Raw genomic sequence first — 26,207 nt, 5'->3', positions numbered from 1 at the left:
ATTCAAGTCCTGGAACATTTGGGTAACAGTGATCATAACATGGTCTCATTTGAAATAAATGATCAAAAAACAGATTACTTGGGTTCAACAAAGATTTTAAACTTTAGAAAGGCAGATTTTAATAAACTGAGGTCTAATCTAGTAGTAATACAATGGGATGATGTTTTTGCAGGGAAAAATGTAGAAGATAAATGGGCAGTCTTTAAAACATTGTTAGAAAAGCACACTTATCAGTGTATACCTTGGGTAATAAGTATAAAAAAAATAAGTCAAAACCAAAATGTGGCTAAATAAACAGGTAGGGGAGGAAATGGACAAGAAGAGGAAGGCGTTTAGATTCTTTAAGTCAGAAGGGACAGAGACATCGTATCAGAATTATAAGGAATGTAACAAAAATTGCAAAAGGGCAATTAATTTAGCAAAAATGGATAATGAAAAAAGGATTGCAATAGAAAGTAAGGTCAACCCTAAAAAGTTCTTTAAGTACCTTAATAACAAAAAAATGAGAAAAGAAAATATAGGACCCTTACAGTGTGAGACGGGTAGGCAGATTATTGGAGATAAGGAAAAAGCAGAGGTATTAAACACATTCTTTGCCTCTGTGTTTACCAGGGAAGAATCAAGTTCAATAGTAGCGCCACAGGAGGAAGCCACAACCTCCATATTCATGAACAATTGGTTAACTGATTAAGAAGTTCATAAGCGACTTGAAAAAATTAAAGTAAATAAGGCACCTGGCCCCGATGGCATACATTCAAGAGTTCTCAAGGGGTTAAGATCAGTAATAGCAAAACCATTATATTTAATATTCAAGGACTCCATTTCCACAGGCTCAGTACCACAAGATTGGCGTAAAGCAGATGTGATGCCTATATTTAAAAAGAGAGCTAGATCACACCCAGGGAATTACAGACCTGTAAGCCTGACTTCAATACTAGGGAAACTACTTGAAGGTTTAATACGGGATAATATTCAGGAATACCCAATGGAAAACAAAATTATTAGAAATAGTCAGCATGGATTTATGAAGGATAGATCTTGCCAAACTAACCTTATTTGATTCTTTGAGGAGGTAAGTAGGAATTTAGACCAGGGTAATGCAGTTAATGTGGTCTACTTAGATTTTGCAAAGGCTTTTGATACGGTTTCAACCAAGAGGTTGGTGTACAAAATAAAGAAAATTGGACTCAGTAATAATATATGCACCTGGATTGAAAACTGGTTAAAGGACAGACAACAGAGGGTTGTCATAAATGGAACTTTTTCAGGTTGGGCTAAAGTCGTGAGTGGAGTACCTCAAGGATCGGTACTGGGACCCCTGCTTTTTAACTTGTTTATTAATGACCTTGAGGTTGGGATCGAGAGCAAAGTCTCCATCTTTGCTGATGATACTAAATTGTGTAAGGTCATAGAATCAGAGCAGGATGTAATTTCTCTTCAGAAGGACTTGGAGAGACTGTAAACGTGGGCAGGTAAATGGCAAATGAGGTTTAATACAGATAAATGTAAGGTTATGCATTTGGGATGCAAGAATAAAAAGGCGACTTACAAATTAAATGGAGATATATTGGGGGAATCCTTGATGGAGAAGGATTTAGGAGTGCTTGTAGACAGCAGGCTTAGCAATAGTGCCGAATGTCATGCAGTAGCTGCAAAGGCAAACAAGATCTTATCTTGCATCAAACGGGCAATGGATGGAAGGGAAGTAAACATAATTATTCCCCTTTACAAAGCATTAGTAAGGCCACACCTTGAATGTGGAGTACAATTTTGGGCACCAATCCTAAGAAAAGACATTATGGAACTAGAGAGAGTGAAGAGAAGAGCCACCAAATTGATAAAGGGGATGGACATTCTAACTTATGAGGAGAGGCTAGCTAAATTAGATTTATTTACATTAGAAAAGAGGCGTCTAAGAGGGGATATGATAACTATATACAAATATATTCAGGGACAATACAAGGAGCTTTCAAAAGAACTATTCATCCTACGGGCAGTACAAAGGACTCGGGGCCATCCCTTAAGGTTGGAGGAAAGGAAATTTCACCAGCAACAAAGGAATGGGTTCTTTACAATAAGGCAGTTAAAATGTGGAATTCATTACCCATGGAGAATGTGATGGCAGATACAATAGATTTGTTCAAAAAAAGGTTGGACATCTTTTTAGATGGGAATGGTATACAGGGATATACTAAATAAGTATACATGGGAAGGATGTTGATCCAGGGATTAATCCAATTGCCAATTCTTGGAGTCAGGAAGGAATTAATTTTTCCTCTTAATGTGTTTTTTTGTTTGCCTTCCTCTGGATCAATAAGTAAGTATAGATATAGGATAAAGTATCTGTTGTCTAAACTTAGCATAGGTTGAACTTGATGGACGTACGTCTTTTTTCAACCTCATCTACTATGTAACTATGTAACATGATCAGAGTTGCAATTGATGAAGGAGAGGATTTTAAACTTTTGTTATTTTCACTATTGCTAAAGGTATTAGATTTTTGAACATATTGCCAGATTTTGCATTTTTCACATGGGAAGCAACCTAACAGGTTGGGGAACAAAGTATATTTATTAGCATCATTTTTATTTGTAGAGACCATACTTGGTGAAACCATGTTTCCTAAGGTGTGGGCCTTTTTAAATAGAAATTTTGGATCCATAGCAGCCATATCTTTCAAAAGTACATCAGTATTTAAAATCTTCCAATGTTTCTTAATTATGAACTTAATATTAATTGACTGTGTACTAAATTGCATGATGAAATATGGTGGTTCAGAAAAATCTGATTTTGAATCATGACTATTTTTAATCTGTTTAATATGACAATAAGTAGCGAGATCTGTATTAATCAATTGATCTCTAGGTATATCTCTTGCTCGAATAAAGGCCTGATGTAAATTACCAGAGTCATAACCCCTTCTGTGAGCTCTTGAGAGCTGATATCATAGTCTTCCAGAGTGGAACAATTCTACGAAGACGCAGGAATTGTCCATATGGCAAAACTTTAATAAGATTGGGATTGTGGCAACTGGACGCATGTAGCAAGGTATTACGAGAGTGTTGTTTCCAATATATTTTGGAATATACTTGCATGTCCAAACCGACATAAAGGCACAAGTCCAAGAAATTGATGTGGTGTTAGTGATAGTGATGTGTAAAGGTGAGATTATAACTGTTGGTGATAAGATAAGAAAAAAAAGTTATCTAATTCAGTGATAGTGCCAATCAGACAATGATGAGATCATCAATGTACCGGTGGTAAGTTACTATGTGTTGTCGATAGGGTTTTCTATCTCCAAACACGTGGATCTCCTCCCACCAACCCATGAATAGGTTGGCATAGGAAGGAGCAAATGATGACCCCATTGCTGTACCACGTGTCTGGAGATAGAAACCCCTCTATATCATTAATTCATAAACCTGGTAAGGATCCGCTGGATTGCAAAAGTTATAGGCCCATATCCCTAATTAATACCGATATTAAGATATATGCTAAATTATTGGCCAATAGATTATGTCTAATACTACACAGACTTATACACCCAGATCAGGTTGGATTCATTAAGGGAAGACAGGCAGCGGACAAAACTCGTGATTTATTGATCTGGTAGAATTAGCCAATACAAATAACACACAAAGTATGCTGTTAAGTCTGGATGCCAACAAGGCTTTTGATAGGATAGACTGGCCGTACCTGAGAGAGACGCTTGGGGCATTTGTCTTTGGGGATCGGGTTAGTGGGGCGATTCTCTATCTATACTCAGGACCTACCGCCAGGGTGATACATTAGGGCTTCCCATCACTTCCCTTTCAAATTGAAAGCGGCACGAGACAGGGATGCCAGTTGTCCCCTCTTCTGTTGGCCCTATGTATTGAACCACTGGTGGTGCAAATTAGAGGAAATCCGGACATCACAGGGTTAAACGCATATTCTCAATCACATAAAGCGGCCCTGTATGCAGATGATATCCTTTTAATTATTTCAAAACCCCTCACATCCCTTCCAAACCTCTTAGACTTATTAAACAGATTTTCGGACATTTCTGGATTCAAAATAAATCAATCTAAATTTGCCCTCAACATCAATCTCCCTAGACATGTAGAGAAGCTGATACAACTAAACTTTAAATTCAATTGGCAACAGAAATACATAAAATATCTAGGAGTCTACATAACCAAAGACTCCAGAGACATCTGTAACGCAAATTATCCCAACCTAATTCGGACATTGATATCTGACCTACAGTACATAGGTGGTCTTCCATACGGATATCCTGGATAGGTAGGATACATAGCGTCAAAATGAACTTACTCCCCCGTACCCTATAGCTTTTCCAGACGTTACCAGTGCCACTTAGACTGAAGGCTCTGCTCTCACTTCAGTCTGAAATCTCTAAGTTTATCTGGGGAGGGAAAAAACCGAGAGTCAATAAATTAAATATGAAAAGACCTGCACTAGCGGGTGGCCTAGCAATACCCTGCCTGCTTTCATACTACAAAGCGGCTCAATTAAGCCAAATTGTACAATGGCAATCCAACCCGCAACTGAAAAGATGAGTGGAGCTAGAGAGTGCTTCATGTGCTCCATTAAAACTCAGCAGCTTGATTTGGCTACCTAAAACAGCGTGACAATTCGCGTGCGCGCCGCTCTCCTCGATGACCAACTCGTTATCTGTCTGCGAGGCTGCTAAGATTAAATACTCCCTCACAACAGGTAATTCCTCAATGTCCCCAATTTGGAACAATCCCAAGTTCGCTCCGGGCCTGCTAGGGGAAGATGAGTCAATTTGGAAACAAAAAGGATTTATACGGATCAAAGACCTGGAGGGTTACAACAGAAAGATTAAAACATTTGACCACGTCAGGTTAGAGAAAGATATACCCCATTCGGATTTTTTTAGATACCTCCAGCTCCGAGCATTCTACAATAAATTTGCCCCTTATCCCCCATGACGAATTTTGAAAAGCTCTGTCTGGCAGAGACCGACACTAGGGGACTCACATCACAGCTGTACGGAGAGGTGATCGATTATGCAGGTTCTAGACAGCAAACACTGTCTTTTAGAATCCAATGGGAGAAAGATTTGGGAGAGACCCTAGAAGATGAGGAGTGGAATGCTATATACCTAGCTACGGCAAAAAGCTCAATTTGCATCACACTTAAGGAGAATGCATATAAGGTTTTAATGCGGTGGTACCTTACCCCAATGAAATTAACCAAGTTCGTGCCGGGATCCTCCCCGCTGTGCCCTAGGCAGTGTGTGGGATCAGCCAACCTGTTACATATGCTGTGGTCCTGCCCGGGGATCTCCCCAGTGCGGGAAGAAATTAGAAATTGGATACAGAGGATATTCGACCTCACTATTCCCCCAGACCCACAGCTGTTCCTCTTGAACAGACCATTAATGGGACTGTCCAAAGAACACAATAAATTAATAGCACATTTCGCAATAGCAACGCGGAGCGAGATCGCAGCATTATGGAAACGCCCCGATATTCCAAGTATCCCAAAGATTCGGTATCGAATGTGGTTTATCTGCCAGATGGAAAAGTTGACGAGTTTAGTTAACGACACTGGCACCAATTTCCTAAAAGTATGGACACCTTGGCTGGCGCAGACAGATATCCCCGGGGTAGAGAGTAAACAATCTGGCGATGATAGTTTTAGATGCGTTCTCTTTTGGGTGTGAGATCCCGAAATGAGACGAGTACACAGACAAGACAGTGGCGGGGATGACCTGACTGGGACGATGTAGGACGGTGTAGGAAAGGCAGCGATTTGTCGATGGTGAACAGTAGATAGCAGATAGTGCCTGGAGTGGTGCCCCTCCCAGACCCTCCCTCACCCTACCTTTCCTCCCCCCAGCCCCCCCATTTTTTTTTGTTATTATAAAAAAAAAAAAAAAATTTTTATTATTCTTATTCTTTATTATTTATTATTGTTATTCACGGCAGAGTAGCACCCGAAAAGCCGGGAATTCTCTCAGATTAGATAACAATTCACAGTTGAGATTACTCTTCAGATCACAAGTATGATGTATTGTAAATTGTATCTTTTGTCTGAAATTTGCAATAAAATGTAACTTACAAAAAAAAAATGGATATCTATATAAGGATATAAACAAATGTAAAAATATGTAAATAGATATACTTTTAAGTGAATAAAGTCATGATGAAATTCAAGATATATCCACGCCAGGGATTCATTATATCATAGAATAACAAATGGTAGCATATTGGGTATACCAACATCCAAATTATAGAAAACAAATAGGTAGCGCTATATCCCAATAGGCAGGCAGCCTGTGATATAATCCTGACCCCCAGTCAGGTAATGAGTATGACAAAAAATATATCTATGACGCTCTGCACTAGTAATATACCATATATATTATATAAATAAATTTATACAACCAGTGTCATGGATATTCTCCCTTTGGTATACAGTAGATGCTCCACACGTGGTGGGTACACATGTAAGGAAAGAAAATCAAAACATAGTGTAATAATGTTATACACACATATAAACATGCAACATGAGACAGACGCTGAGAACAACAGGTGACAAATTACAAACACATTTAATAAGGTATATCATTAAAAATACATAAAAATACATAAAAACATATATAAGGATCTGGTAGGATACTCCAACTCAAGTAGGGGTTCCTGCTTACTGAATGTAAGAAGGTATCAGGCAGTGGATATTGTTAAAGAGTATCCCCTCTTGTGGATGGCTGCTGCTGTAACAAACTCCAGGGCTCACACGTGGAGTCTCCTGCGTGGATAGTGCCGGGTCCTTCAGCCTGTGGCATCCGCCTCTGTACGCCGTGGACACGTGATGCTGGCGTGTAGGCTGGCTGCTGTAGACGCCTCCTGCCTGGCCGCTGAAAGCGCGCCAACCGGAGCAGATTCAAATGCAGATGGATTTGCGCCAAGAAACAGCAGTCCGTAGGTAGCAGCTATCGATTCCAAGGGGGACAATAATCACCACTAAGTGTGGGAGACCTCACAGAACCACCCTACGCGTTTCGAAAGTAAAACTTTCTTCCTCAGGGGTAAACGTGATATAAAAAAGTAGTCCCTGTATGTCCCGGTATATATAGTCCCGTATTAAAGGTGCAGTACACCATTGTGAACTTGATCATGCGCAGATGGATGCGCTGGGACTCTCAGCGTCACAAACATAACATAGACACAAGACAAAAATGAAAAATGACAATAAACAATTATTATTAAGTAATATATTACACAAAAGTATATTATTAGTACATACATCATTTTGGAACCATAGGATACAATAAAACATTATCACTATATAACATGATAAAACTGAAGGTGGATAAAGCTGTTAGACCACATAAGTAATAGTGTATGTGGCCAAACCACAATTATGCGAGAAATATATTGAGCAGAATGTGACTTAGTGTAATCCAAATTGATTGGCTAATATAATAGGTGACTAAGGGGTGAAATGTGCCCCGTGATGTGTTAAAATATTTGGTGTGCCAATATGTGTAAAAATATATGTAAATGTATATAGGTGTGGCATATACTATAGGGGGAGTGATGTGTGAATATATAATAATATACACTAATGTGTATAAAAATGTGAGTGTATATATAATGATGTGTGAGACAATAATAATATACTATATAAAATACAGTGACTAGTAAATACAATATTACCTAGAAATATTAAATAATATTTCGTGATAAAGTGATTAATGTGAATTGCTTATAAACCATATATTAATATTTATTATTAGATAATATTATCACAGGGAGTGAAGTGCTCCTATGGTGATTGAAAAATTAATAAAATAGAATATAGTGTCTAATAAATGGCCTACGATATTTAGCCAAAGGAACCTATGTGATGGAGTATAGATCATGGGGATGGATGGTTTATCTTTCCAGAAGGAATGGCTTAAGGTCGAATTCTATGTTTAGTCCCAAGGGGGTTAATGTTTGCAATTCGTAAATCCAAAAGGATTCTCTCTTACCTAACGTACCTCCCCTATTCCCACCGCGCCAGTTGGTCGTAACAGCCTCAATCGCTACACATTTTAGACCCTTAGGGTTTTTACCGTGCACTAGGAGAAAATGGCTCGACACGCTATGTGAATCCAGACCTCTTTTAATATTATAGATGTGTTCGTAGAACCGACGTTTAATCGGTCTAGTGATCATGCCCACATACTGCAGACCACAAGGACATTCAAGGAGATAAATAATATTTGTGCTGTTGCATGTAATGTGTTGTTGAATGGTATATTGTTTTGAAGTTTGAGTTGAAGTGAAAGTTAATTGTTTAGAACTAAATTTACATGCTGTGCATGTATTACATGTGTAGTACCCTTTAGTGACATTTTTGTTTATATTTGTTCGACATTTAGATCTAAGTGGACAACTGGGAGCTAACCTTTGGCCTACTGCACCGACACACTTTATTCGAGCAAATACCCGGTATGTACCTGGCAGATACCTGGAATGCGCCGCTCCTCACCTCTGACAAGCCCCGTTGCATTTGCCTTCCCAGCCTGGGTTCATGCCTGGCTGACGGGCGGCTGATCTGTTAAATGATAATGATTAGGATTTAATAGGCTGCAATGCTTCGCGTGTCTACCAGATGGCATAAATTCATGAATTGTAATGCAGTATATATATATGTACTGTGCAGTATTGCAGCCAGCGGGAATAAAATGCTTCAATCCCTGCATGGAAAATACCTCAATGCACTCGGGCAGAAAACAGTCACAAACCTCAATACACCCGGGTATACCCGAATTCGTGGGACTAGCCGAGCTCGAATAAAGTGTGTCGCCAGTGTATGTTTGGTGCATTGGTAAATATTATTTTTGGTTTCAAAAGGGAGTATTTTTGATAAATCCGTGTCTTTTCTCAGAATTGGCCAATACTTTTGAATAGTTTTTCTTATCCCTGGTGCCATCTGGTTAAATTGTGTTATGAATGGTATTTGAGTTTGTGTATTGGATGATTTGAGTTTATACTCCAAAAGAGTCGATCTGTCTAATGCTTCGACCTCAGAGATAATTTTATCAAGATGATTTGATGGATAATTTTTATCGATAAATCTATTTTTAAGGTCCTGCGCTTGGGTTTGGAATGCTTCTGTTGTGGAACTATTTCTTTTAAGTCTGATAAATTGACCTTTGGGGATGTTATTGATCCACGCAGGGCTGTGATGGCTATTGGCGTGCAGATAATTATTCGCCTGAACCTTTTTAAAATGAGTTTTAGTAAGGATGGTGTTATTATAAATATATATAACTAAATCTAAAAATTCTAATGAAGTATTACTGGAGGCAAATGAAAATTTTAAATTAAAAGGATTATTATTAATGTACATTTGAAACCTGTCAAGCTCATCTAGTGAGCCAGACCAAATAAAGAAAATATCGTCTATGTAGCGCCGCCATAGCACCAGGTTCGCTCCAAAGGGGCAGCTGGACCAGATGTAATTATTTTCCCAGCTGCCCATGAATAAATTAGCATAACTGGGAGCAAACCTGGTACCCATGGCGGTGCCACATATCTGCAAATAATATAAATCATTAAAATTAAAATAATTATGTGAAAGTATAAATTGAATGCCTGAGGTGAGAAATGATTTAAGTGATGCTGTAATGGAGGGATCATTATCTAAGAAATGGTCAATAGCCTCACAGCCCTGAACGTGGTCGATAACTGTATATAGTGATGTGACGTCGGCTGTGACTAAATAATAATGTGGTTGCCATTGAATGTCCTTGAGTGTCTGCAGCATGTGGGTAGTATCCCTAAGGTATGAGGGGAGTTTTATAACGTACGGTTGTAGATGATGATCGATGAATTGCGACAAATTTGATGTAAGAGACCGGATGCCCGACACAATGGGGCGTCCCGGCGGTTGGTTGAGATTTTTATGGATTTTGGGTATTATATAAAAGATAGGGATAATGGGAAACTGGTTATATAAAAATTCAAATTCCTGTTTTGTTATGGCATTTGTATCCAAACCTGTGTTAAGAAATACAGATAGTTGTTGCAAATAATTGTCAGTGGGATTAGAGGAGAGGGGTTGGTAAGTAGAGACATCTCCAAGAATACGCATTGATTCCTGGAGATAATATGTTTTGTCCATAATTACCAACCCCCCTCCTTTATCGGCTGGCTTCATTACGATTGAGCCATTCTCTCCAAGTGCGCGCAGCAGATGTTTTTCCTCCATAGTGAGGTTATGTTTTTTAATTTTGTAGTTTCGACTCTGCTGTTCCAGGTCGTCGGTGACCATTTGTGCAAAAGCATTAACAAATGGCCCACCCGCAAACCTGGGAAAGAAAGTCGAAGGTTTTTTTAAACTGGTATTGGTACTAGGTACAGGGTTGATAGGGAGATTTAGACTGCTGTCCTGACGTGACACTGCGTCTTTGACGAAATATTTTTTGAGACATAGCTTTCTGACATATTTCTGTACGTCCACATAAAGTTGAAAGCTATTCGGGCCTATAACAGGGGCAAAGGACAGTCCTTTAGAGAGTACCTCCTTTTCTTTATTAGATATTGGCTGTTGACTAATATTAAATATATTGGTGTAAATGGGAGTTACCGTCTGAGTTGTTTCCCTAGTCTTTCTGCCTCCTCTCTTTCCTCTATTGTGTTTTTTTTTTTTCTGTCTCTTGATGTCCCTTCTTTCCCTAGCAGATCTTTTATTGCTTCTCTGGCGTTCTGCTGCTCTCTTGTCCTTCTCCAGTCTAAAAAAGAAAAAGTTGGTTTATCCCCTTTAGTCTGGTTGGAGCTATTATTTTCTTGCTCAAAGTCTACCAGTGGTTGATACTTATTGCTTTGCTGGTACTGCTCAAAGATGCTGTCAATTTCCCTATCTAAATGTACAACTGGTGTTTCAGGTTTATTAGTCTGATTGGGCTTCATGCGTTTATCTACTCTATTAGGTTTGGGGGACAAAAATTGAACTGGTTTAGGAGTAGTCTCTTTATTGCTGATGATCACTTTTTTATAGTGATCCGGTATCTTGTGAGAGTAATCCTTTGGAGTATTGGCTTTAGGGTGTCTATATTTAACATTTTCTTTTGATGTTTTTTTCCAACTCCTATAGCACCCCGTCTTATAGTCAATTCTATCTCTTTGGTATTTGGACTGTTTGCGACCTATAGTTTCCTTCTGGAAAGTGTCAATCTTTAATTTAATTTTATTTTCCAGGGCTGGCAATTCACTATGGTCTTTGAAAACTTCAAACTGCTCCTTTAAATGATTGATCTCACTATCCAACGTCTGTAATAGAATTTTACGTTTGGATTTGAGTAATCGAATGAGTTCAAAGGAACAGTTATCAAGAATTCTATTCCATTCCAAGAGGAACTCCTCACTATGGAAATCTGTAGTAGATGGTTTAAAAATTCTTAATCCACGTGGTATTCTTTTCTGCTCAACATACTTCTCAAGTGTGATCACATCCCACATTTGCTTGATCTCACTCATAAGTGATTTTTCAAGTCTTTCAACAAGATCATACATGTTATCTGGGACTTCCTCCCTATCAACTGGTGGGTCATCATCTGAGAAGATTTTATCAATATCAATATGTCTATTTGCTCGTAGGGCAAATAACTGAGACATGTGAATGTATAGGGATTTAAGCTGCTAACCTAGGGGAATGGGTACAGAGTGGAAAACAAATAGGTAGCGCTATATCCCAATAGGCAGGCAGCCTGTGATATAATCCTGACCCCCAGTCAGGTAATGAGTATGACAAAAAATATATCTATGGCGCTCTGCACTAGTAATATACCATATATATTATATAAATAAATTTATACAACCAGTGTCGTGGATATTCTCCCTTTGGTATAGATGCTCCACACGTGGTGGGTACACATGTAAGGAAAGAAAATCAAAACATAGTGTAATACTGTTATACACACATATAAACATGCAACATGAGACAGACGCTGAGAACAACAGGTGACAAATTACAAACACATTTAATAAGGTATATCATTAAAAATACATAAAAATACATAAAAACATATATAAGGATCTGGTAGGATACTCCAACTCAAGTGGGGGTTCCTGCTTACCGAATGTAAGAAGGTATCAGGCAGTGGATATTGTTAAAGAGTATCCCCTCTTGTGGATGGCTGCTGCTGTAACAAACTCCTGGGCTCACACGTGGAGTCTCCTGCGTGGATAGTGCCGGGTCCTTCAGCCTGTGGCATCCGCCTCTGTACGCCGTGGACACGTGATGCTGGCGTGTAGGCTGGCCGCTGTAGACGCCTCCTGCCTGGCCGCTGAAAGCGCGCCAACCGGAGCAGATTCAAATGCAGATGGATTTGCGCCAAGAAACAGCAGTCCGCAGGTAGCAGCTATCGATTCCAAGGGGGACAATAATCACCACTGAGTGTGGGAGACCTCACAGAACCACCCTACGCGTTTCGAAAGTAAAACTTTCTTCCTCAGGGGTAAACGTGATATAAAAAAGTAGTCCCTGTATGTCCCGGTATATAAAGTCCCGTATTAAAGGTGCAGTACACCATTGTGAACTTGATCATGCGCAGATGGATGCGCTGGGACTCTCAGCGTCACAAACATAACATAGACACAAGACAAAAATGAAAAATGACAATAAACAATTATTATTAAGTAATATATTACACAAAAGTATATTATTAGTACATACATAATTTTGGAACCATAGGATACAATAAAACATTATCACTATATAACATGATAAAACTGAAGGTGGATAAAGCTGTTAGACCACATAAGTAATAGTGTATGTGGCCAAACCACAATTATGCGAGTTTGTCACCTGTTGTTCTCCACGTCTGTCTCATGTTGCATGTTTATATGTGTGTATAACAGTATTACACTATGTTTTGATTTTCTTTCCTTACATGTGTACCCACCACGTGTGGAGCATCTATACCAAAGGGATAATATCCACGACACTGGTTGTATAAATTTATTTATATAATATATATGGTATATTACTAGTGCAGAGTGCCATAGATATATTTTTTGTCATACTCATTACCTGACTGGGGGTCAGGATTATATCACAGGCTGCCTGCCTATTGGGATATAGCGCTACCTATTTGTTTTCCACTCTGTACCCATTCCCCTAGGTTAGCAGCTTAAATCCCTATACATTCACATGTCTCAGTTATTTGCCCTACGAGCAAATAGACATATTGATATTGATAAAATCTTCTCAGATGATGACCCACCAGTTGATAGGGAGGAAGTCCCAGATAACATGTATGATCTTGTTGAAAGACTTGAAAAATCACTTATGAGTGAGATCAAGCAAATGTGGGATGTGATCACACTTGAGAAGTATGTTGAGCAGAAAAGAATACCACGTGGATAAAGAATTTTTAAACCATCTACTACAGATTTCCATAGTGAGGAGTTCCTCTTGGAATGGAATAGAATTCTTGATAACTGTTCCTTTGAACTCATTCGATTACTCATATCCAAACGTAAAATTCTATTACAGACGTTGGATAGTGAGATCAATCATTTAAAGGAGCAGTTTGAAGTTTTCAAAGACCATAGTGAATTGCCAGCCCTGGAAAATAAAATTAAATTAAAGATGGACACTTTCCAGAAGGAAACTATAGGTCGCAAACAGTCCAAATTCCAAAGAGATAGAATTGACTATAAGACGGGGTGCTATAGGAGTTGGAAAAAAACATCAAAAGAAAATGTTAAATATAGACACCCTAAAGCCAATATTCCAAAGGATTACTCTCACAAGATACCGGATCACTATAAAAAAGTGATCATCAGCAATAAAGAGACTACTCCTAAACCAGTTCAATTTTTGTCCCCCAAACCTAAGAGAGTAGATAAACGCATGAAGCCCAATCAGACTAATAAACCTGAAACACCAGTTGTACATTTAGATAGGGAAATTGACAGCATCTTTGAGCAGTACTAGCAAAGCAATAAGTATCAACCACTGGTAGACTTTGAGCAAGAAAATAATAGCTCCAACCAGACTAAAGGGGATAAACCAACTTTTTCTTTTTTAGACTGGAGAAGGACAAGAGAGCAGCAGAACGCCAGAGAAGCAATAAAAGATCTGCTAGGGAAAGAAGGGACATCAAGAGACAGAAAAAGAAAAAACACAATAGAGGAAAGAGAGGAGGCAGAAAGACTAGGGAAACAACTCAGACGGTAACTCCCATTTACACCAATATATTTAATATTAGTAAACAGCCAATATCTAATAAAGAAAAGGAGGTACTCTCTAAAGGACTGTCCTTTGCCCCTGTTATAGGCCCGAATAGCTTTCAACTTTGTGTGGACGTACAGAAATATGTCAGAAAGCTATGTCTCAAAAAATATTTCGTCAAAGACGCAGTGTCACGTCAGGACAGCAGTCTAAATCTCCCTATCAACCCTGTACCTAGTACCAATACCAGTTTAAAAAAACCTTCGACTTTCTTTCCCAGGTTTGCGGGTGGGCCATTTGTTAATGCTTTTGCACAAATGGTCACCGACGACCTGGAACAGCAGAGTCGAAACTACAAAATTAAAAAACATAACCTCACTATGGAGGAAAAACATCTGCTGCGCGCACTTGGAGAGAATGGCTCGATCGTAATGAAGCCAGCCGATAAAGGAGGGGGGTTGGTAATTATGGACAAAACATATTATCTCCAGGAATCAATGCGTATTCTTGGAGATGTCTCTACTTACCAACCCCTCTCCTCTAATCCCACTGACAATTATTTGCAACAACTATCTGTATTTCTTAACACAGGTTTGGATACAAATGCCATAACAAAACAGGAATTTGAATTTTTATATAACCAGTTTCCCATTATCCCTATCTTTTATATAATACCCAAAATCCATAAAAATCTCAACCAACCGCCGGGACGCCCCATTGTGTCGGGCATCCGGTCTCTTACATCAAATTTGTCGCAATTCATCGATCATCATCTACAACCGTACGTTATAAAACTCCCCTCATACCTTAGGGATACTACCCACATGCTGCAGACACTCAAGGACATTCAATGGCAACCACATTATTATTTAGTCACAGCCGACGTCACATCACTATATACAGTTATCGACCACGTTCAGGGCTGTGAGGCTATTGACCATTTCTTAGATAATGATCCCTCCATTACAGCATCACTTAAATCATTTCTCACCTCAGGCATTCAATTTATACTTTCACATAATTATTTTAATTTTAATGATTTATATTATTTGCAGATATGTGGTACCGCCATGGGTACCAGGTTTGCTCCCAGTTATGCTAATTTATTCATGGGCAGCTGGGAAAATAATTACATCTGGTCCAGCTGCCCCTTTGGAGCGAACCTGGTGCTATGGCGGCGCTACATAGACGATATTTTCTTTATTTGGTCTGGCTCACTAGATGAGCTTGACAGGTTTCAAATGTACATTAATAATAATCCTTTTAATTTAAAATTTTCATTTGCCTCCAGTAATACTTCATTAGAATTTTTAGATTTAGTTATATATATTTATAATAACACCATCCTTACTAAAACTCATTTTAAAAAGGTTCAGGCGAATAATTATCTGCACGCCAATAGCCATCACAGCCCTGCGTGGATCAATAACATCCCCAAAGGTCTGCGTGGATCAATAACATCCCCAAAGGTCAATTTATCAGACTTAAAAGAAATAGTTCCACAACAGAAGCATTCCAAACCCAAGCGCAGGACCTTAAAAATAGATTTATCGATAAAAATTATCCATCAAATCATCTTGATAAAATTATCTCTGAGGTCGAAGCATTAGACAGATCGACTCTTTTGGAGTATAAACTCAAATCATCCAATACACAAACTCAAATACCATTCATAACACAATTTAACCAGATGGCACCAGGGATAAGGAAAACTATTCAAAAGTATTGGCCAATTCTGAGAAAAGACACGGATTTATCAAAAATACTCCCTTTTGAAACCAAAAATAATATTTACCAATGCACCAAACATAGGCCAAAGGTTAGCTCCCAGTTGTCCACTTAGATCTAAATGTCGAACAAATATAAACAAAAATGTCACTAAAGGGTACTACACATGTAATACATGCACAGCATGTAAATTTAGTTCTAAACAATTAACTTTCACTTCAACTCAAACTTCAAAACAATATACCATTCAACAACACATTACATGCAACAGCACAAATATTATTTATCTCCTTGAATGTCCTTGTGGTCTGCAGTATGTGGGCATGATCACTAGACCGATTAAACGTCGGTTCTACGAACACATCTATAATATTAAAAGAGGTCTGGATTCACATAGCGTGTCGAGCCATTTTCTCCTAGTGCACGGTAAAAACCCTAAGGGTCTAAAATGTGTAGCGATTGAGGCTGTTACGACCAACTGGCGCGGTGGGAATAGGGGAGGTACGTTAGGTAAGAGAGAATCCTTTTGGATTTACGAATTGCAAACATTAACCCCCTTGGGACTAAACATAGAATTCGACCTTAAGCCATTCCTTCTGGAAAGATAAACCATCCATCCCCATGATCTATACTCCATCACATAGGTTCCTTTGGCTAAATATCGTAGGCCATTTATTAGACACTATATTCTATTTTATTAATTTTTCAATCACCATAGGAGCACTTCACTCCCTGTGATAATATTATCTAATAATAAATATTAATATATGGTTTATAAGCAATTCACATTAATCACTTTATCACGAAATATTATTTAATATTTCTAGGTAATATTGTATTTACTAGTCACTGTATTTTATATAGTATATTATTATTGTCTCACACATCATTATATATACACTCACATCTTTATACACATTAGTGTATATTATTATATATTCACACATCACTCCCCCTATAGTATATGCCACACCTATATACATTTACATATATTTTTACACATATTGGCACACCAAATATTTTAACACATCACGGGGCACATTTCACCCCTTAGTCACCTATTATATTAGCCAATCAATTTGGTTTACACTAAGTCACATTCTGCTCAATATACTTCTCGCATAATTGTGGTTTGGCCACATATACTATTACTTATGTGGTCTAACAGCTTTATCCACCTTCAGTTTTATCATGTTATATAGTGATAATGTTTTATTGTATCCTATGGTTCCAAAATGATGTATGTACTAATAATATACTTTTGTGTAATATATTACTTAATAATAATTGTTTATTGTCATTTTTCATTTTTGTCTTGTGTCTATGTTATGTTTGTGACGCTGAGAGTCCCAGCGCATCCATCTGCGCATGATCAAGTTCACAATGGTGTACTGCACCTTTAATACGGGACTTTATATACCGGGACATACAGGGACTACTTTTTTATATCACGTTTACCCCTGAGGAAGAAAGTTTTACTTTCGAAACGCGTAGGGTGGTTCTGTGAGGTCTCCCACACTTAGTGGTGATTATTGTCCCCCTTGGAATCGATAGCTGCTACCTGCGGACTGCTGTTTCTTGGCGCAAATCCATCTGCATTTGAATCTGCTCCGGTTGGCGCGCTTTCAGCGGCCAGGCAGGAGGCGTCTACAGCGGCCAGCCTACACGCCAGCATCACGTGTCCACGGCGTACAGAGGCGGATGCCACAGGCTGAAGGACCCGGCACTATCCACGCAGGAGACTCCACGTGTGAGCCCAGGAGTTTGTTACAGCAGCAGCCATCCACAAGAGGGGATACTCTTTAACAATATCCACTGCCTGATACCTTCTTACATTCGGTAAGCAGGAACCCCCACTTGAGTTGGAGTATCCTACCAGATCCTTATATATGTTTTTATGTATTTTTATGTATTTTTAATGATATACCTTATTAAATGTGTTTGTAATTTGTCACCTGTTGTTCTCAGCGTCTGTCTCATGTTGCATGTTTATATGTGTGTATAACAGTATTACACTATGTTTTGATTTTCTTTCCTTACATGTGTACCCACCACGTGTGGAGCATCTATACCAAAGGGAGAATATCCACGACACTGGTTGTATAAATTTATTTATATAATATATATGGTATATTACTAGTGCAGAGCGCCATAGATATATTTTTTGTCAACATCCAAATTATATAACACAAAGAGTGTTAATTCCTAGCGGATATATAATTATATCAGTTTTTCTCACCATCACGGACTCACTGCTGCACAACACTTCCTCAAATCGGATGCTACCCTCTCTCCCGCACAGATTGCCTTTCTGCTGGATGGCATCCGGTTCCTCCTCACTCACAACTACTTTATGTTTTATGGGGGTTTGATGGGGGTTTCTATCTCCAGACACGTGGTACAGCAATGGGGTCATCATTTGCCCCTTCCTAAGCCAACCTATTCATGGGTTGGTGGGAGGAGATCCATGTGTTTGGAGATAGAAACCCCTATCGACAACACATAGTCACTTACCACCGGTACATTGATGATCTCATCATTGTCTGATCTGGCACTATCACTGAATTAGATAACTTGTTTTCTTATTTTAACACCAACAGTTATAATCTCACCTTTACACATCACTATCACCAACACCACATCAATTTCTCAGACTTGTGCCTTTATGTCGGTTTGGACATGCAAGTATATACCAAAATATATAGGAAACAACAATCTCGTAATACCTTGCTACATGCGTCCAGTTGCCACAATCGCAATCTTATTAAAGGTCTGCAATATAGATAATTCCTGTGTCTTCGTAGGAATTGTTCCACTCTGGAAGACTATGATATCAGCTCTCAAGAGCTCACAGAAGGGGTTATGACTCTGGTAATTTACATCAGGCCTTTATTCGAGCAAGAGATATACCTAGAGATCAATTGATTAATACAGATCTCTCTACTTTTTCTCGTGTTAAATAGATTAAAAATAGTCATGATTCAAAATCAGATATTTCTGAATCACCATTTTTCATCACGCAATTTAGTACACAGTCAATTAATATTAAGTCCATAATTAAGAAACATTGGAAGATTTTAAATACTGATGTACTTTTGAAAGATATGGCTGCTATGGATCCAAAATTTGTATTTAAAAAGGCCCAAACCTTAGGAAACATGGTTTCACCAAATGTGGTCTCTACAAATAAAAATGATGCTAATAAATATACTTTGTTCCCCAACCTTTGAGGTTGCTTCCCATGTGAAAAATGCAAAATCTACCAATATGTTCAAAAATCTAATACCTTTAGCAATAGTGAAAATAACAAAAAGTTTAGAATCCTCTCCTTCATTAGTTGCAACTCTGATCATGTGATCTATATGATCACATGTGGGTGCAATAAAAGATACTTGGGACTTACTAATAGAGCATTCAAAATAGGGATGATAGAACACATGAGACATATAAAAAAATATGGATAATACTCATCCAGTCTCCAGTCACTTTAAAGACTGCCAATATGGAAGTCTAAAAAACTTTAAATGTATTGCCTTTGAACGCATTAAAACACATACAGTGGCGGCCAGCGTTAATCTAAGCCGAGAGCCACCGCGGGGATTTTTAAACCCGCGGACGGTGCGCGGCTGTTTTCGGCCATTTTCGGCCGGTTTCCCGCGCCTCGGGCGCTTTGAAATGATAAGCGCCATTAGCGCTTATCTTGTGAAGCGGCCACCGCGCGGGAAACTGCGGGAAACTCTGTTTAAATCGGAGGAAAAGCCCCGGTTTCATCCCGGCAAGCTTTAGAATAAAGCTGGCCGGGACAGTATACGTGGAGGAGACATTTCAAAAATCTTATATCAAAGAGAAGCTTTTTGGATTTTCACTATTGACACAATCATTCCAAAGGGTCTCAATACAGAATGGGACCTAAAAGATTTTCTGGAATTCCATTCTAGTATTGTGCTTTTCTTTTTTTTCCCCTTCCCCTCCCCTTCTCCCCTCCCCTCCTTTCCTCCCCCCCCTTCCCTTCCCCTCTCCCTCCTCTCCCCTTCCCCTCCCCTTCCTTTTCCCCCTTCTCCCTCCCCCCTCCTGTCCCCTCTCATGCATTTACATTAAATAACCATATACTACATCTTTATTCTGTTATTATATTCATGCTTTATATAATACATATGAGAATGTATTGGATGTTCCATAATATGGTATCTAGTTCTCTATGAAAGTTAGGTATATATTATATAATGATTTATATGGTTTAAGTTGATTATACAGATGTGTTCATATAAGGATAATTCATAAGACTAACATAACAATATCCTGATATAATTATATATCCGCTAGGAATTAACACTCTTTGTGTTATATAATTTTGATGTTGGGATACTCAATATGCTAACATTTGTTATTCTATGATATAATTAATCCCTGGCGTTGATATATCTTGAATTTCATCATGACTTTATTCACTTAAAAGTATATCTATTTACATTTTACATATTTTTACATATTTTATATCCTTGTATTGATATCCATTTTAATGTCTCTTATGTTAATCTGTTTTTATCCTTTGCAATTGTTATTTTATATTCATTAATTTGTTCAGGTGTTTCACATCTACTAACAAGCTTTAAATAGCTCCCTCCCACTGTAACGTAATACTCCTTGAGAAAGGGCAGGCTAGGCCCGAAAAACGTGGGAGGATGTTCTCACATTCTTGTATTGTCCTGAGTGTTCCCTTCATGTAGTTTAAATAAATGCTCCTGTTTTTAATCACCCTGGTGAGTCTCTGTCCCTCTCGAGTGGCTGCAGCATCGATCTCTTCCTTCTTCTGAGGTTTAATACAGATTCATGTAAGGTTATGCATTTGGGAAGCAAGAATAATTAATCCTTGATGGAGAAGGACTTAATAGTGGAGACTGTGATGGCAGATACAATAGATATCTTCATAAAAACGTTGGGCATCTTTTTAGAAAGGAAAGGTATACAGGGATATACCAAAAAGGTCAACATTGGAAAGATGTTGATCCAGGAAAAATCTGATTGTCAATATTTGGAGTCAAGAAGGAATTAAATTTTCCCTAAATGAGACTGCATATTACTGTATGATGTTTCACTGGATTTTTTTTATTTGCCTTCCTCTGGATCAAAATACTGTAAATACAAATATAGGATAAAGTATCTGTCGTTTAAATTTAGCATAGATTGAATTTGATGGATATATGTCTTTTTTGAACCCCATCTGCTATCTAACTATGTAACTGATGAGGTGTAATACAGGTGAATGTAAGGTTATGAATTTGGGAAGCAAGAATAAACAGGTGATTTACAAATTAAATGGGGATAAATTGGGGGAATCCCCCCAACTTCACTTCACCCTCTCCCCCTCAAGTTTTTTGTGTTTATATGTGAGTACAACTACTTGTACTAAATGCGTTCTGGATATAGTGCATTGGATGCTGAAAATTGTACCGTATTATATGGATATAACATTGTATCATTGCTGATTGAAAATAAAAGTTTTAAGTTACAAAAAAAAGAAAAGAGGCGTCTAAGAGGGGCAATAATAACTATATGCAAATATATTCGGGGACAGTACAAGGAGCTATCAAAAGAACTATTCATCCCAAGGGCAGTACAAAGGACTCGGGCCATCCCTTAAGATTGGAAAGGAGATTTCACAAGCAACAAAGTAAAGGGTTCTTTACAGTAAGGGCAGTTAAAATGTGGAATAAATCACCTTTGGAGACTGTGATGGCAGATACAATTGATTTGTTCAGAAAAAGATTGGACATCTTTTTTTTTTAGAAAGGAAAGGTATTCAGGGATATACCAAATAAGTAAACATGGGAAGGATGTTGATCAAGGGAGTAATCTGATTGCCAATTCTTGGAGTAAAGAAGGACTTTATTTTTCCCCTTCTGAGATATCATTGGATGATATTTCACTGAGGTTTTTTGTTTGCCTTCCTCTGGATCAAAATACAGTAAGTATAGATATAGGATAAAGTATCTGCTGTCTAAATTTAGCATAGGTTGAACTTGATGGACTTTTTTCAACCTCATCTACTATGTAACTATGTCTAAGAGTATGATGAGCAAATGTATGCATAGTGCCCCAAATTGGTGAAAATAAAGGTGTACAAAAAGCGCTCATGCAAACACTGATTTACAAAAACCTGTGATATAAAGTCCGAAGGTAGTCCTGGAGCTGCCCAAAGAAGTGAATCTGGAATCTCCTTCCCAGATTTGGTATTTGTAGGGGAAAGACACCTCCTGTGGCGCTGAGGAATGGTTTGGATGTGGTTGTAGACAAAAGTTCCTTTCTGGACGGATTCCCTCAGAAAAAGAGAAAAAACAAGCATACACACTACAGTAGTGCATTACCCAGGGACAACTAGGATATTAAGGGAGCAAAATTTAATACATGTAAAAATACAATAAAATGCAATGAATTACACTAAAAATACAATGAAATTACTGTACACTAAAAAATACTATCTGTGCCTTTGCATAGGAACCAGATGTCTTGAGATTTGCTCCTCTTTGGTGTAAAATTGGAAACCTACTCACCAAAAGTGACTAGGACATAAGCGTTATTGAATTGGTCTTGTCAACAGGTGAAACCGCAAGCTGTAGGTGAGAATACGTCAGTGAACGGAAGAGGATCCCCTTCTTTGTTCGGGAGTCTGCTAGCTGCTGCCTGCTTGCTGCTTTCTCCCCGAATTCGGCCGATCCGCTCCTCCTGTGACATCACCAGCTTGTGCTTCTCAGCTACGGTGTCCCTGTGATGCCAAAAGACCTCCTACGCGTTTCGAAACTCCAAATAGTGGGTTTCTTCCTCAGGGATAGTTACTGCATGTGTCCATACTCATATATATACACCCATTCCTTAATTTATGGTAATTGTTAACTGCAGAGTCTCATGATTGGTGTTAGATGTGAATGAACCATCTGAGTGACAATACATTAGTGCATAATACATACATAGCAATATAACATTATAGATTTGTATTCAATTTAGCAAATAAGCAAATCAATGAAATAAGCATATAAGCAAATTAATGAAAATAGCAAATTAATTAAAAAATTAATAAAAAAGAGCAAATTAATCAAAGGCAATTGAGCAAGTCAATGAAAAGCAATTAAGCAAATAGATAAAAAGCAATTAAGCAAATAAATAAAATGCAACAGCAATCTATATAGGCTTTGGTTGTGATTCTGTGAATTACAGAAAAAATGATCTTCCTTAATAGTGTTTAACCATATAATTAGTCACTACACATAAGCCAATATATAGATGGATATGTCTTGCATAAAATTAAATAAAATTAAATGCTAGAGTGAGATTATAAATAACAATTTCAATACAGTGATGTTAGTTTTCACAGATCTTAAATAACAAACATGATCAGCTAAATACAATTGAACTATTTGCTGATTTATATATGAGAGACTATGTATCATGAAGGAACTTTAGGACATTATTCTTATAGTTAAAGAGTGAACTAATCAATTAATATATATTTAAAGAGTGAAATAATCAATTATTATATATAAAGTGAAGGTAATGTTATTTTTTATAATTAATAATATATAAAAGTGACCCTAAACTACGTATTTGTTGATACTTAATATAATATTAAAGTGTACACTTAGTACACTTTAATATTATATTATATTAAGTATCAACAAATACGTAGTTTAGGGTCACTTTTATATATTATTAATTATAAAAAATAACATTACCTTCACTTTATATATAATAATTGATTATTTCACTCTTTAAATATATATTAATTGATTAGTTCACTCTTTAACTATAAGAATAATGTCCTAAAGTTCCTTCATGATACATAGTCTCTCATATATAAATCAGCAATTAGTTCAATTGTATTTAGCTGATCATGTTTGTTATTTAAGATCTGTGAAAACTAACATCACTGTATTGAAATTGTTATTTATAATCTCACTCTAGCATTTAATTTTATTTAATTTTATGCAAGACATATCCATCTATATATTGGCTTATGTGTAGTGACTAATTATATGGTTAAACACTATTAAGGAAGATCATTTTTCTGTAATTCACAGAATCACAACCAAAGCCTATATAGATTGCTGTTGCATTTTATTTATTTGCTTAATTGCTTTTCATCTATTTGCTTAATTGCTTTTCATTGACTTGCTCAATTGCCTTTGATTAATTGGCTCTTTTTTATTATTATTTTATTAATTTGCTCTTTTCATTAATTTGCTTATTTGCTTATTTCATTGATTTGTTTATTTGCTAAATTGAATACAAATCTATAATGTTATATTGCTATGTATGTATTATGCACTAATGTATTGTCACTCAGATGGTTCATTCACATCTAACACCAATCATGAGACTCTGCAGTTAACAATTTCCATAAATTAAGGAATGGGTGTATATATATGAGTATGGACACATGCAGTAACTATCCCTGAGGAAGAAACCCACTATTTGGAGTTTCGAAACACGTAGGAGGTCTTTTGGCATCACAGGGACACCGTAGCTGAGAAGCACAAGCTGGTGACGTCACAGGAGGAGCGGATCGGCCGAATTCTGGGAGAAAGCAGCAAGCAGGCAGCAGCTAGCAGACTCCCGAACAAAGAAGGGGATCCTCTTCCGTTCACTGGCGTATTCTCACCTACAGCTTCGGTTTCACCTGTTGACAAGACCAATTCAATAACGCTTATGTCCTAGTCACTTTTGGTGAGTAGGTTTCCAATTTTACACCAAAGAGGAGCAAATCTCAAGACATCTGGTTCCTATGCAAAGGCACAGATAGTATTTTTTAGTGTCATTTCATTGTATTTTTAGTGTAATTCATTGCATTTTATTGTATTTTTACATGTATTAAATTTTGCTCCCTTAATATCCTAGTTGTCCCTAGGTAATGCACTATTGTAGTGTGTATGCTTGTTTTTTCTCTTTTTTCTGAGGGAATCCGTCCAGAAAGGAACTTTTGTCTACAACCACATCCAAACCATTCCTCAGCACCACAGGAGGTGTCTTTCCCCTACTGTACATAGTGCCCCAAATGCTACCCCATCGCCTTCCTTTTTATTTTTGTAATCTTTCCCTCCCCCCGTCCTTCATCTCTGTATTAACCTGCAAAACAATAAAAGAAAGCTAAAAAATAAATAGGTTACATCTTGTTCATGTTTGGCAGGACTTCATTAGAGTGCACACCTATTTTAAATATTAACATGTCGCATAATAAAATAATGATTAGCATCTCTATTAACTTGGAACGCCACAATATCCATTTCTTTATACCCCTTTGACGAGAGTCACAGTTCTTAAACAGGTGAATTTGTGTTTCTTATTCCAATCATTAATAGAAACAGAAGAGCTCATTCTTGCAGTATTGCTTTTCTGTGGGTTTTAAGGGTTAGATGTTTTAAAATTGCTTGAAGTATTGTAGTACTAGTATTGCCTAGTTGACTTGATATTTTCAAGAGCTGTAGACATACACTGCTACTTGCAGAAAGGCATTCTTGTAAACTATCGTAACCAAATTAGAGAATGCTTTCTTCCTATAGTATTCTGCTACTTAAATTATACCATTTATCCGTCTCATAATTTGCTTAGTTCTACAACTGGTGTATTTTCTCATCTCCCACCAAGGAGACAAACAAAATAGAAGCTCAGGAAGGTTTAGGGATCTATCAACTCTAATTAAACACATACCAAGCTCTACTTAATATTTACCATATTGACTGCCTAATACGTTTAAGATGCATTCCTTTATTGGATTGATAAGCGCTGCTGTGTGTTTTGTTTTGCAGGTCCTAGAGTTTGTGCTGGGGAGACTCTTGCAAGAATGGAGGTTTTCATCTTTTTCACAAATCTACTGCAGAAATTCACATTCCGCCCACCTTCTGGTGTCACTGATGTGAATCTAAACTCAGGAATTGGAGTTTCAACCAAACCATTACCACATATGATCTGCGCCATACCCCATGTTTAGGAGACAACAATGGGGTGGATCCTCAAGTCTGTTACTGTAAATACTTACCAATACATTTACTTCAGTTAATATATCGTTAAGTGCTAACAGGGATCTTCAGAGCTCAATAACAATATGTTAAGAGCTCTTTTCAGTCATAATGAGCCCCTGCATTATTATAATGGACGTTTGTGCTAATGATATGCAAAATAGGCGTTCCCTCAACAACAAAGCAGAAAACCCAAAGAAATACAGTAGGGTCATAAGGCACCCCTAGATTATGCACTCATTGCCTGGTAGGTAAGAGATGGCTAGA

General features: G+C 37.6%; 1 protein-coding gene across 1 annotated transcript in view; it reads left to right on the top strand.

Annotated features, from left to right (window-relative positions):
• LOC142493880 (cytochrome P450 2K1-like) overlaps positions 1 to 25,912 on the top strand; it is a 119,194-nt gene extending 93,282 nt beyond the window's left edge. Inside the window, exon 9 of the mRNA XM_075598575.1 lies at positions 25,731 to 25,912. Within this exon, the coding sequence (XP_075454690.1) occupies positions 25,731 to 25,912 (182 nt within the window). The remainder of the gene's footprint in view (positions 1 to 25,730) is intronic.
• Positions 25,913 to 26,207: the final 295 nt, after the last annotated feature.

The sequence above is a fragment of the Ascaphus truei genome, chromosome 4 (assembly GCF_040206685.1).
Source record: "Ascaphus truei isolate aAscTru1 chromosome 4, aAscTru1.hap1, whole genome shotgun sequence".
Classification (NCBI taxonomy): domain Eukaryota; kingdom Metazoa; phylum Chordata; class Amphibia; order Anura; family Ascaphidae; genus Ascaphus; species Ascaphus truei.
This window is presented reverse-complemented; position numbering and strand designations above follow the sequence as displayed.